At 41.9% G+C, this 13,356-nt stretch overlaps 1 protein-coding gene across 1 annotated transcript in view; it reads left to right on the top strand.

Moving 5' to 3' along the window:
- The window catches only part of LOC124775355, a 442,958-nt gene that overhangs the window by 321,897 nt on the left and 107,705 nt on the right, over positions 1-13,356 (top strand). The window contains exon 25 of the mRNA XM_047250186.1: positions 8,119-8,220. Within this exon, the coding sequence (XP_047106142.1) occupies positions 8,119-8,220 (102 nt within the window). The remainder of the gene's footprint in view (positions 1-8,118; positions 8,221-13,356) is intronic.

Below are 13,356 nucleotides of genomic sequence, written 5' to 3'. Positions count from 1 at the left end.
TTTTAAAGATTTTATGATTGACATTATTTCTGCTGGGGTAGTGAGGGTCAAATTCATATTATGGAAGTTACTTGAAATGTCTGGTCTGAGGTATTCCATAGCAGCATCCACAGAACCTGACAACTCCATATTTTCAGTAACAGTTATGAAATGTTTGTTAAAAAGTTCTGCAACACGCGAAGGTCATGGTATTCGAAATTTCTCTGTTTCGAGTGTTTCTACGTTCGGTATCATCCAAGAAAATGCACCAACTCTTCCTCAAGAATAAACATAAGAATAAAATACAAGAATTAATATAAGAATTGATATTAGAATGAAATAAAAGAATATGAGAATTTAAAAAGATTATAACACTTGAAAATATCATACACACTTACATTACATAATAAATATATGACACATATTGTAAAACGCGAGTTGTAATTTTATAATCAATATAACGCCTTAAAGTTTTAAACATGGCTGCATGATCAGCGACCGTTTACAAATTAAAGTTAAAGAAATTACAGCCCTCGGTCGCAAAAATAAAGTCTTTTGGCCTGGTTTCGACACTTCTATGAGTGCCTTCATCAGGAAATTAAACATTCAAATTGACATATAACATAAGTACAAAGAGTGCGGGAAAATGTTTTTTAAAGTGTAAGTACTGACTAACAACACAAGAAAGAAACAGTACTTACATGTCACGTATAAAAATAAATATCAAGCTATAAAGCTTTAGTTGCAAAATTTTAAAATGAAACACATGGAAGGCAAGCCACTATTGTCTGGTCACATGTGTCAAGCCACAAGTAGCAACAGACTGAGGCGCCCGCATTAGCAACTTCGGGCAGGTGAGCATTACACCAAGAGCGCCATCTAGTAGTCTCGAATATAAGTAGGCTACTTAACATTTAAACTATAGACAGACGAATGTTAAGATGAACACTATTTAGTATATGAAGTAACAGGCAATGTTTTATTTGACAGCAGCAGACATAGTAACTTTTGTCAATGTAAAAGCTTAGAAGTACAGTTTTTAGACTGAAAACTGCCTAACAGTACAAAAAGAAACAGTACTAAGATGTCACGTATAAAATAAATGTCAAGCTATAAAGCTTTAGTCACAAAATTTTTAAGCAGTATGCATGAAAAGCAAGCCACTACGGGCTGCTCACGTATGTCGAGTTACAGGTAGCATCAGTCTGAGGTGCCCGCATTAACAACTGCGGACAGGTGAACATTGCACCAAGAGCACCATCTAGTAGCCGCATATACAAATTTGCTACTTAACTTTCAAATAAAGACAGATGAATATTATGACGAACGTTATTTAGTACATGATGTAAAAGGCAATATTTTGTTTAAACGCAGCAGACAAGGTAACATTTTCAGAATGAGATTTTCACTCTGCAGCGGAGTGTGCGCTGATATGAAACTTCCTGGCAGATTAAAACTGTGTGCCCGACCGAGACTCGAACTCGGGACCTTTGCCTTTCGCGGGCAAGTGCTCTACCAACTGAGCTACCGAAGCACGACTCACGCCCGGTACTCACAGCTTTACTTCTGCAGAAGTAAAGCTGTGAGTACCGGGCGTGAGTCGTGCTTCGGTAGCTCAGTTGGTAGAGCACTTGCCCGCGAAAGGCAAAGGTCCCGAGTTCGAGTCTCGGTCGGGCACACAGTTTTAATCTGCCAGGAAGTTTCATATCAGCGCACACTCCGCTGCAGAGTGAAAATCTCATTCTGGAAACATCCCCCAGGCTGTGGCTAAGCCATGTCTCCGCAATATCCTTTCTTTCAGGAGTGCTACTTCTGCAAGGTTCGCAGGAGAGCTTCTGTAAAGTTTGGAAGGTAGGAGACGAGGTACTGGCAGAAGTAAAGCTGTGAGTACCGGGCGTGAGTCGTGCTTCGGTAGCTCAGTTGGTAGAGCACTTGCCCGCGAAAGGCAAAGGTCCCGAGTTCGAGTCTCGGTCGGGCACACAGTTTTAATCTGCCAGGAAGTTTCAAGGTAACATTTTGTCTACATAAGAGCTTAGAAGTACAATTTAAAGGATGAAACCGCCATTATAAAATTACAAAGAAGGCTGAATGACAAAGCCTGTAGAAAAACAATATAACATGAAATGCAGCCAATATAAATCATTTAATAAGCGAAAAGTTACATGTCGGCTTAGGTAGAAGAAATATTCCGGTAATTGCACGAGGGAGCCCGAAATCAAATGTCAAGTAACTGCTTTATACCGTTTTAGAAGTTTTTGTTACGTAATTGTAGCTGTTCATTAAGAATGAGGCTATCATTTCGAGAAAGATGTTTAAAGGTTTCTAATTCTTCGAGAATATCCAATCTACGCCATTTCTTCTCGGTGTGCAAAACGTTAATATCGTGAACAGCTTTAGGCGCGTGACCTGTAATCAAAAGGTGATTGGAAAAAGACGAATTTTGGGTGCTAGTACCATTTTTTCTTAAAATATGTTCTTTGTATCTGGTTGTAAAGGCACGTCCTGTTTGTCCTATGTAGTAAGAAGAGCAGGTGTCGCAGAAAATCTTACAGACGCCAGAGTTTTCCAAAGGCGAACGAGTCGATTTTAAATTGTGAATAAAGTTTTTTTTAATTGTTATCGGTAGAAAAGGACTATTACAGTTGCATTTATTACGAAGAATGCGTTGAATCTGGTAGGAGATGGGCCCCAAGAAAGGAGTAGAAAAAAACTTCTTTGGGTTAGATTCAATAATAGATGTGCCGAGTGAAGTAACTCTTTTAATAATTTTCTTTTTAAGGATGTGATCCACTATGCCTGGTTCATATTCGCCATTAACTGCTATTGTTTTGATTAAATTAATTTCTTCGTTGAATTTTTCTGTAGAGAGTGGAATAGGAGTAGCTCTATGAATAGCAGAGTGAAAGAAAGCGTTTGTATGAGACTGTGGGAGCATGGAAGACGCAGGTACGATTTGATCAGTATATGTTTCTTTACGAAAAACATTGAATGAGATTTTATTTTCTTCTACTGTAACCGTAAAGTCAAGAAAGTTTAATTGAGGGGCTTCGTTTTCGAGTTTGCTGGTGAAGGATATTTTCTCATGAAGTTAATTAGAAAAATTGAAAATACGGTCAATGCCATCGGTAGGTCCTTTGTAGATGACTGAAATATCGTCAACATATCTGAAATAGGAGAGAATGCCTAGTGCTGTAGCTGAGAAACAGTTGAAAAACTTTTCTTCTGGAGAGTTAACGAAAATATCGGCAAGGATACCAGCTAACGAATTTCCCACAGCGAGACCGTCGGATTGGTGATACGATTGTTCATGAAATTCAAAATAGTTGTATTTGACTACGACTGTTATTAGATTCATAAAGTCAGTGAATTATTCGTCTGGAAGTTCTTTTTTAAATGACGTAAATTTTTCCTACGGTCCTAAGAGTTCCTTGTACGGGAACGTTAGTGTTAAGATTTTTGATGTCTAGTGAAAACAACTTGGTATCTGGATTACATTCTAAATCTTTTATTTTATGGATTAAGGCGTGACTGTTGGGTATGGAATAATTTTCTCGAAGAAGAATGATTTTTTCAGAGATTCATGCACAAATTTCGCTAAATCATGGTACGCGCTATTCATACTATTAAAAAACGGGCGTATCGGATGGTTAGGTTTGTGAATTTTGAATTGAGAAGTAAGTTTTGGGGGCTGAGGCATCATGTTGATAATCATTTTCTTCTGAAAAGGTTTGATTAAAAATTTTGCGCCATTGATAGCTGACCAGACTTCTTTTTGTAATTCCGGAGTCGGATCCTCATGCAGTCCCGAAATATTATTTTCGTTAAAAAAATCCAAGGTTTTAGAAATATATTCAGAACTGTAGGCAATAACTAAAGTGCAACCTTTGTCAGCTTCTTTAAGTTTACTATTAATGGATTTAACCAATTTCCTATCATTATGCATAACATTTTGAACACTGACTGTGTTTTTACTGAGAATGTTAGCTACGTCAAAAGCAATTCTAGTTTGACATTAATTATCTATTTTTTATAATCAAGACCCATTTTTATGTCGACAAGCATCTTTTATATTACATTTTTGTCTGCCAAGTTGGGCATGACATTGTACTTTACGCCTTTTTCGAGTAAGACAGGCTAACTGAATGTCTAATTTTCTGATGAAGGCACTCATAGAAGTGTCGAAACCAGGTCAGAAGACTTACTTTTTGCGACCGAGGGCTGTAATTGCTTTAACTTTAATATAACGCCCTTGTATCCCATAACTTGATAAGAAACATGCGTTGTAGTAACCTTCTACGGACATGAGTAGTTCAATGAAAAAGAATTAAATAAATAAAAGGAATAAGCGAGTTACGAACACGGAGCTCAAAACTGAGAGCCCACGCCACTAGCCGCTGTGCGACAATTTCAGCTCAGATTAATGCGCGCTAAAAGGCATCTACATTACGTCGAAAGCTTTGACCGTCGTTGTCGTTACCTCATAAACAGTCGAGTATCTACGGATAAGCCGAGACACGTGAGCGTCTATTTTGACTCTTCTCACACTGAGCGAAATTCCTGGGAAAACGGATTATGGCGCTTGCCGTGTTCTCCTCATTAGAATTTCTTTGCTGTCCGCTTACGGTTTCAACCAACTTTCCTGTTCCTAATATAAGCTGAGCGTTATTGTGTTTAAATTAGAGATACTAATTTTAGGACCTTAGCAGGTCATGCGCAGATCGCTGCCTGCCTGCACTGGTATCGTTTTCCATGCAACGCCATAGGTAGCACTTGCATAGACAGTAAACACTCTCTGACTCTGACCTACGTCCACTCATGCTATACTATTAAATTTACCCGAGTCCAGTTCAGCAAGGTCCTTGAAAAGCGCGGGTTCAGGGATTTTCTCTGCCTAGTGATGAATGGGTGTTGTGTGCTGTCCTTAGGTTAGTTAGGTTTAAGTAGTTCTAAGTTCTAGGGGACTGATGACCATAGATGTTAAGTCCCATAGTGCTCAGAGCCATTTGAACCATTTTCCTTGAAAAGCCATGTAGATTTTCTGCCCTTCACAGTTATTTCAATGGTCCTACAGGAGTAACGGTAGGCGAAGTGCCGCTGTTAGGGAGGGTCATATATCAGTTCTGTCTCACTTCAACCGGACATCAAAGTCCAAAGACTTGACAGTCAGGCAATGGCCAATGGGAACTAAGCAAGAATTCCACATTGCGTTCCTGAGCAAGATCCTAGTGGAAACAGTTTGTTCATGCCATCTCCCGTTTTTTATAAGTCCATAGCTCGTATCTGTATCTGCGAGTGACTATGATAAGTGCTTATGCAGCGTAGTACTGTTTCTATGTTTGTAACGACTTCTAGGAAAATAGTGAAATCGTTTTCTGTTTTGGAAGTTGTGTCAGTACGAGTACTGCAAAATATCTGCTTTATGCAGAATTATTCTTAAGTCCTTTCGGGATTTCAGAAGACGACAAGACATACAGAAAAGCCACACATATACTATGTGATCAAAAATATCTGGACAGATCTGAGTAATGAGGAACTGTGCACTAGATGTCGCTATAAACGGACCAGCCGGTATAAAACGAGGCACAGAGTATTGTGTTGCCAGTAGAGGCGTAGTAACAGCAGAATATGTCGATCGGGAGAGCTCACCTCTGGTGGCGTCCATTCAGGAGTCCATCTATAACCTGGAACAGTCCCGCCGTTCCGTGGTGTTTGTGTGGACCCCAGGATATGTCAGAATCCCCGGCAACAAACTTGCCGACAGGATGACCAAAGAGGTGACGCGGAAACCGCTTCTGGAGATAGGCATCTCCGAAGCTGACCTGCGTTCTGTCTTACACAGCAGGGTTTTCCGGCTTTGGGAGACGGAATGGCATAACAGCACGCACAACAAACTGCGTGTCATTAAGGAGACTATGAATGTGTGGAAGTCTTCCATGCACGCCTCTCGCAGGGAATCAGTTGTCCTCTGCCGGCTCCGCATTGGCCATACATGGCTAACGCATGGTTAGCTACTCTGTCGCGAGGACCCACCTCAGTGTTGCTGTGGCTCCCAAATGACAGTCGTCCACCTCTTGCTGGACTGCCCACTTTTAACCGCTCTGCGGCAGATGTTTAACTTTCCCAGCACCCTGCCTTCGGTGTTGGGCGACAATGCCCCCACAGCAGCTTTAGTTTTACGTTTTATCCGTGAGAGTGGGTTTTATACTTCTGTGTAGGTTTTAGCGCATGTCCTTTGCCCCTCTGTGTCCTCCACCCTAGTGCTTTTAGTGTGGAGGTGTTGCAGAGTGGCTGGCTTTCCCTTTTTATCCTCGTGGTTGGCCAGCCACTGTAATCTGCTTTCATGTTTTAGTCTCTTCTGTTTCAAGCGTCTCTCGGTTGTTTTCTTGTCCTCTTTTGTTCCTTTTAGTGTTCGTTGCCTTCCCTTCTTTCTTGTGGCTTTCCTTTCTTTCCGTTTTGTTTTATATGTTTCGTCCGTTTTATTCTCACACTTGCAGCATTGTTTTATTAGGAACAAGGCACCGATGACCTCGTAGTTTGCTCCCTTCTCCCGCCTTTAAACCAACCAACCAATCAGGAGAACTCAGTCACTTCGAACGTGGACTAATCATTGGATGTAACGTAAGCACCAAATATACCAGGGACATTTCGACTATTTTAGGGCTACACAAGTCGACTGTTGATGATGTGGTTGTGAAGTGGAAACACGAAGGAATAACCACAACTAAACGAAGACCAGACAGACCTCATGTACCTACGGACGGGACTGTCGAATCCTGCAGAGGGTGGTAGTAAAATATCGCATGAGTCCAGCGGAAGGAATCATTCATGAGTTACAGAATGCTACCAGGAGTCCAGGTAGCACAGTGACTGTGCGTATGGAGTTCAAAAGAGTGGGGGACAGTGATCGAGCAGCTCCTTATGAGCCACACATTTTGTGGTCAGTGCTAAACGTCACTTGGGATCGTGTAAAGAGCGACGCCATTGGTATCTGGATTACAGGAAACGAGTGATTTTGAGTGAAGAATCACTTCATACCTTCTGGCAATCCAACGGAAAGGCATGAGTTTGGCGAATTCCTGGAGTACGTTGCCTGGCATCATGCATAGTTCCGACAGTGAAGTACGGAGGAGACGGTGTTACGGTATGGCAGTGTTTTTCGTGGTTAGTGTGTGGTCCTCTTATAGCGTTTAAGAAAACGCTAAATGTGGTATGACATGATCACATTTTACACTATTGTACTGCGTTCAGCAGGGGAACAATTACGAGATAATGATTGTTTTTATCAGCATGACAATGCGCCCTGTCATAAAGTAGCATTTGTGAGGCAATGGTTTGTGAACAATAGCATTCCGGAAATGGTCTAGCCTGCCCAGAGTTCCGATCTAAATCCAATGGGACCAATTTGGAATGAGTCAGAAACTCGACTCCGCTGCAGATTCCAGCCTCCTACCTACTCTGGTTTCGGTTCTTAAGGAAGAATGGTCTGTTCACTCCAGATTCCAGCTTCCAATATCATTATCCATTCTGGTTTCAGTTCTTAAAGGAAAACGGGCTGCCATTCCTCCGCAGACGTTCAGACAATGAAAGGAGTTGAAGCCGTCATAAAGATGAAGGATACATATACCCGATATTAATATCCACTAAAAAGTGTCGAGTTACTTTTTAATCAGATAGCGTACTAGTGGATAAGGCACCTCTCCAAGTTCGTTTCGTAATACGTGCCATGGCCTAGTTCCACAAGTGGGCAGGTATGTCAAGAGAATTTAGGCAAACCATCCACTGCGTATTGTCGCACTGAATTAGTTTGCACCTGCAGGTGAATAGATTTCCAAGGCTGAGAGCTATCGCCCATTCCCGGGCAATTTGTGACATCGATTTCAATGAATTTTGACATTTGTCACGTCACACATGGCGCCCATATTGAGCAACTGTAATGTAAGTTAAAAACCTGGAGATATACTCTGTCCACTGACGTATGTCTGTTTTCTGTGTGTCGTAGAGTTTTCGCACATACTTCTGAAATCCTGGAGGTTCTTTTGGATAACCTTGTATTAGAGTATCTCTTGCGTCAGTGAATACAGCGATTTCTGGCCTACAGCGGAAGAGACAGGGCATATATTGCTTTGATTATCTGTTCAGGTGTGTACGCGGAAACGTACAAGAAAGCAACGTGGATCTACATTGGCGAAACTGAAGAGGTGCACGTGTGGCAGAAACCGGAATCCAGGTCGCAGGACAAAGGTAAGTGGCTTAAACTACCCGTCCTAATGTTTGGACTTCCTATCATTTATAAATACAGTACATCCACACACATTGCCTGCCAGTGATTGGAAAATAAAGGATGCTGACAAAAGTATGGAAACACCAAACACATTACCATGCGTAAGAAACCCATTGGCGTTCGAAACAGCTTCCAGTGTTCTCGAAATGGATAAATACGGTTTTCAAGAGAATTTTAGACCATTACGCCTGCAAAACAGTGTTTTTATTATCCATACTAATCTGGGTTTACGGATGGCCGGGGTGTACCAAAGTCCGTGTCACTGTGGGAAAACATACGTTGGACAAACTGTGCGCACCATACAAGATCACTGCCGAGAACACAAGCGACACACTGGGTGTTGCATGTCAATACGACTTTTCGCTGAAATTTTGTGCGCACTGGACAGTGTAAACAGGTGTACACCCTTGAATTGTTCGATTAATACCAGGGTCGTTGTAAATGTAATGAACTTTTGCTCTGCCTCCAACCACGCCGTTGCTTCACAGACCTTCTAACCGCTGGCGCCAGGTAAAGCTAATACTGAAAGGAACGGTCGTTTACTGTGCTATTTTATAATGTGCGACAAAATTAACAGTCCTGCCAAATGTCAAATTCGTATTGTAATACAGTTCCTGAGTGCGTAGAACGATCGCCTCATCGAAATTTACATACAGATAACCGAAGTTAATGGAAACATGTTGAATGTTGCATGAATTTCAATGGCACACAAATGAATGACGAACGATCAGCCCACCTTTCTGTTGTGAGCGACGAAAGCAAATCAAGGATTGAGGAAAAAATGCAACAGAATAGTCTGGTAATTCTTTTATTTAATGTGTTTTATTGATTTTGTTTAACTAAAAGATCTCCCTTTTGCGAGAGCTAAATATCACAGATAATATTGTTCTTAATTGTCCTGGCTCGCTTCAACTGTCCACCAAGAGGGGCCTACCACGAAAGCGCAATGGATAATTATTTAAAGTTTCCTTGGAGCCCTAAATGTGCATTTTACATCTTACACACGAGTAATTCCCACATAATGACTTCAGACGGTTAAGAACTCAGTCTCAGAATAATTATCACTCCCTATAACAGAACTCTCACTTTAAATGAAAACACGTAATAAATTCAAAATAACTTCATCTCACAGTCATACACATCCTCCCATAAAAATAAAAGTCCCATCATAAAACTAAACTTGTGGCATGTATTCTGAAAACTATTTTTACATTCCTTGTGGCTTGTAATCCCACCCCAAGTTATTTTTCATATGATGCAATTAATATGAATTTCATCCAGTGACACAGCCATGGCGCGGGGTGGGGGGGGGGGAGGGGGGGGTGGACTGCTGTGGCCCGTTGTGGGGTTGTGAACCACTGAGGGCTACGGCGGGGCGAAGCCACCTGTCGTTTCTATGTCCCCATTTCAATACACGATACACAAGCATTTCGTGCGTGTTTCCATAATTTTGTCTGTAGTCGGACAGTTACAATAGTCATTTCACTATAGATGAACTGAGCCTGCGATTTTTTTTAAATTTCAAGATCACATCTTTATCAAATTGCTAGTGGTGATTAGGGCTATGGAAAAGTGTATGCCAGATGGGTACCTCAATTTTTGATACACAAACACAAAAAACAGTGAACGGTAGCTGCAATTAATTTTCTCGCCCGGCACGGCAAGGATGACGAGGAGTTTTTGAACCACATCTTTATAGTGACGACATCTGGATTTGCAGAAAAGTCCAGAAACAAAATATTAGGCTGTGGAATGGCATTACCCACAATCCCCAGTAGATCAAAACAAAAAAATCAAACAAATTCCAAGCACCAAAAAGTTTATGACCTCAGCGTTTTGCCTAGAGGGAAGACCGAAAACGAACTGCGTGGATTGTTGTGCACAAGCATTGTACTTCTTCACGATAACGCTCGGCCGCTTTCTGCTTCGCTGACAGATTTCATTCTGCATTTTAAGTGTAAAGCTTTTCAACATCCGCGTTATAGACGGGACTTCTCCCCGACTGATTATTTTTCGCAAGCTAAGTGGTTTTTCAGAAGGAAAGCAATGTGGAGATGATGGCAAACTGAAAGAGGACGTTAGTGACTGTTTCAACAGCTTGGCGGCAACTGAGTATGCAGAAGGCAGCATAACGCTTCGACAGTTGTTTGAAATTTAAACGGCGGCGACGCAAAAAAAAAAAAAAAAAAAAAAAAAAAACAGCTAATAAAGATATGACACACGGCAATCGTATATTTGTAATTTTTAATATTCATGGTACGTCACGCTCAGAACTTAAATATCAGTCAAAGAAGTTAAATGAAACTCAAATTCTTCAGGAAATAGACTTTGAAGTTTCCCGAATATTTTTAATACCTTAAAAAATCGCTTATTTTCTACGGGTAGTGTGACTCTGTGGTAGAATGCTCGCCTGCCCCGTTAGGGTCCTGGGTTCGATTCCTGGCTGATGCTGATTTTTAAAGGTATCTGCATGTTCTACAAGCATCTCCGTGAAGAAGTAAAGGTGGAAAGTATCAATAGCACTCAATGCTAGTAATTGCTTATTAGAATCTGGTTCCCGTCATTATTTATTTATTTTCGTTACAGCCATCTAAGGGCTACGTTACATAACTTCCCTCACTTTCTAAAGTTCTCTTCCTTCCTCTTTCCCCAGTATTCCTTCATCCGTTGGCTCACTCGTGCACTTTCTTCTGCCGAGAATACTCTGTTCTTCCTCGTTTTCTCCTCGAAGAAATCCTTCACCTCCGGAACCTTTTTCCTAAAGATCTGTCTGTTCACAATTTCTTCTGCCATGATCCCGCATTTTTCTAGATCCCAGTGCACTTCTTTCACCCATGGTTTTTCTCCGCGTTTAATTTGATTGTCTACTCATTTAAATATAAAATTCACCAAGCACATCGTAATTAACACGTGTCTAACAGTCATTTACACGAAAAATTCATGTCTTCTTATTTCTAATTACATCCCACACAAAAATCTGTACTGTCCACTCACATTAATGTGACCACCGCCTTTGTTCGACGTCAACGAGCAATTACCACTCAAGGGTGGCAGGTGGCAGTACTTGCGGTGCAGGGTACATAAATCGTGTCCGGAGGACGCGGAAAACATTGCAGTCGTTGTTGTAATGTACGAACAGAGAAAATAATATGACGTCAAAAACGACATGAGCATTGGCTTTCGGGCCGAAGATGTAAGCATTTCCGAAATGGCTACGTTTGTGCACCGCTTGCGTGTCGCTGTGGTTAAAGTACACCGTGCATGGCAAAATGGCACTATTCAAAATGACACTAAAACAATTGTGGTGTGCCACGAATCATAGATGACAGGGGTGAATGATGGCTGCGAAGACGTGTACGGGCGAATAGACGTGCAGCTGCTGAGCAGCTGTCCGCCGAGAGAACCAAGGCGTTACCAACACTGTCTCCTCAACGACCGCCGGCCGTGATGGCCGAGCGGTTCTAGGCGCTTCAGTCCAGAACCGCGCGACTGCTACGGTCGCAAGTTCGAATCCTGCCTAGGGCATGGATGTGTGTAATGTCCTTAGGTTAGTTAGGTTTAAGTAGTTCTAAGTTCTAGGGGACTGATGACCTCAGATGTTAAGTCCCATAGTGCTCAGAGCCATTTGATTTTTGAATCCTCAAGGACCATTCGCGTACGTTGCTGCGTATTGGCCTCTGCAGCAGGAGCGTGAGCAATGCAACCATGTTGACTGCTGTTCATCAGCAACGAAGACTGGAATTTGCACGCCAATACCGCAACTGAACGTCCACTGAGTAGCGAATGGTGGGCTTTTCAGACGAATCACGTTTTATGCTGCATCGGACGGGTGGCAGACATCATGCAACTATCGCCGGAACGGTCTAGGCCGAAGGAGGAAGTGTTACTGAGTGAGGAATGTTTTTGTAATTTCCCCTGAGTGATTTCGAAATTCTGGAAGGAACAATGGATCAACACAAGAATGCTTCTAGCCTCTGGTAGCATGTCCATCCCTACCCGTTTGTTTTTCTTCTGCACTGAACTCAGGACAGTGCATTGTGTGGTACAGCTCGCAGTGTACGTGTGTGGTTCGATAAACACTGGGATGAGTTTACTGTACTCCCATCACCACCGAAGTCCTCGGATTTAAACCCAACCGAGGATCTGCGGGACCACCTCGCTCGAGCTGTACGTGCCATGTAACGTCATCCGAGAAACCTGGCGCAGCTGGCCACAGCGTGACTCCACGACCCTGTCGGTACTTCCCAGAACCCCATTGACACTCTTCCTCTATGTCACACAGCTGTCCGCACTGTAAAAGATGCTTATTCAGGCTTATGACATGTGTTCAGATTAACGTGATAGAACTGTGTAGTTTTCATTGCAAATATAAAATCTTAATTACCGAGCTTTTGTAAAAGATTGTTGATAAAGATGTTTTAACGTCAAAAGAAGTTACAAATTAATTTTTTTTTACTCATTATGTATTTTTCACTTCACGGAAATTCTCATGAAACATGGACCTTTATTTAAAAATCTACCACAACTGTGAATCGTAGCTTGGGTACCCATGTGGTAGGCAAGCAATGTACCACAAGGCCACATGAGCCATCAAATAACAACTTGCTCTAGGGTGTTAAAGACGTTCGGATAGCTACAAAGTCGATGTTCTCGAGAATTTTTGAAAGTTGCGTCGAAGTGCTTTTGGGACTGATATTTGAGTTCTGAACTTAACGTACAACATGTATAAAACGTTACAGAAATCCGGTAGCCGTATGGTCTCCTTGTAAGATATCAAAATATGTTGAAGCTTTTTTAAATTGTTGTTGTTATTGTTGTGGTCTTCAGTCCTGAGACTGGTTTGATGCAGCTCTCCATGCTACTCTATCCTGTGCAAGCTTCTTCATCTCCCAGTACTTACTGCAACCTACATCCTTCTGAATCTGCTTTGTGTATTCATCTCTTGGTCTCCCTCTACGATTTTTACCCTCCACGCTGCCCTCCAATGCTAAATTTGTGATCCCTTGATGCCTCAGAACATGTCCTACCAACCGGTCCCTTCTTTTTGTCAAGTTGTGCCACTCCTCCCCAATTCTATTCAGTACCTCCTCATTAGT

The sequence above is a fragment of the Schistocerca piceifrons genome, chromosome 2 (genome assembly GCF_021461385.2).
Source record: "Schistocerca piceifrons isolate TAMUIC-IGC-003096 chromosome 2, iqSchPice1.1, whole genome shotgun sequence".
In the NCBI taxonomy this organism is placed as follows: domain Eukaryota; kingdom Metazoa; phylum Arthropoda; class Insecta; order Orthoptera; family Acrididae; genus Schistocerca; species Schistocerca piceifrons.
The sequence above is the reverse complement of the archived record's forward strand: the minus strand, read 5'-3'. Positions and strand labels throughout refer to the sequence as shown.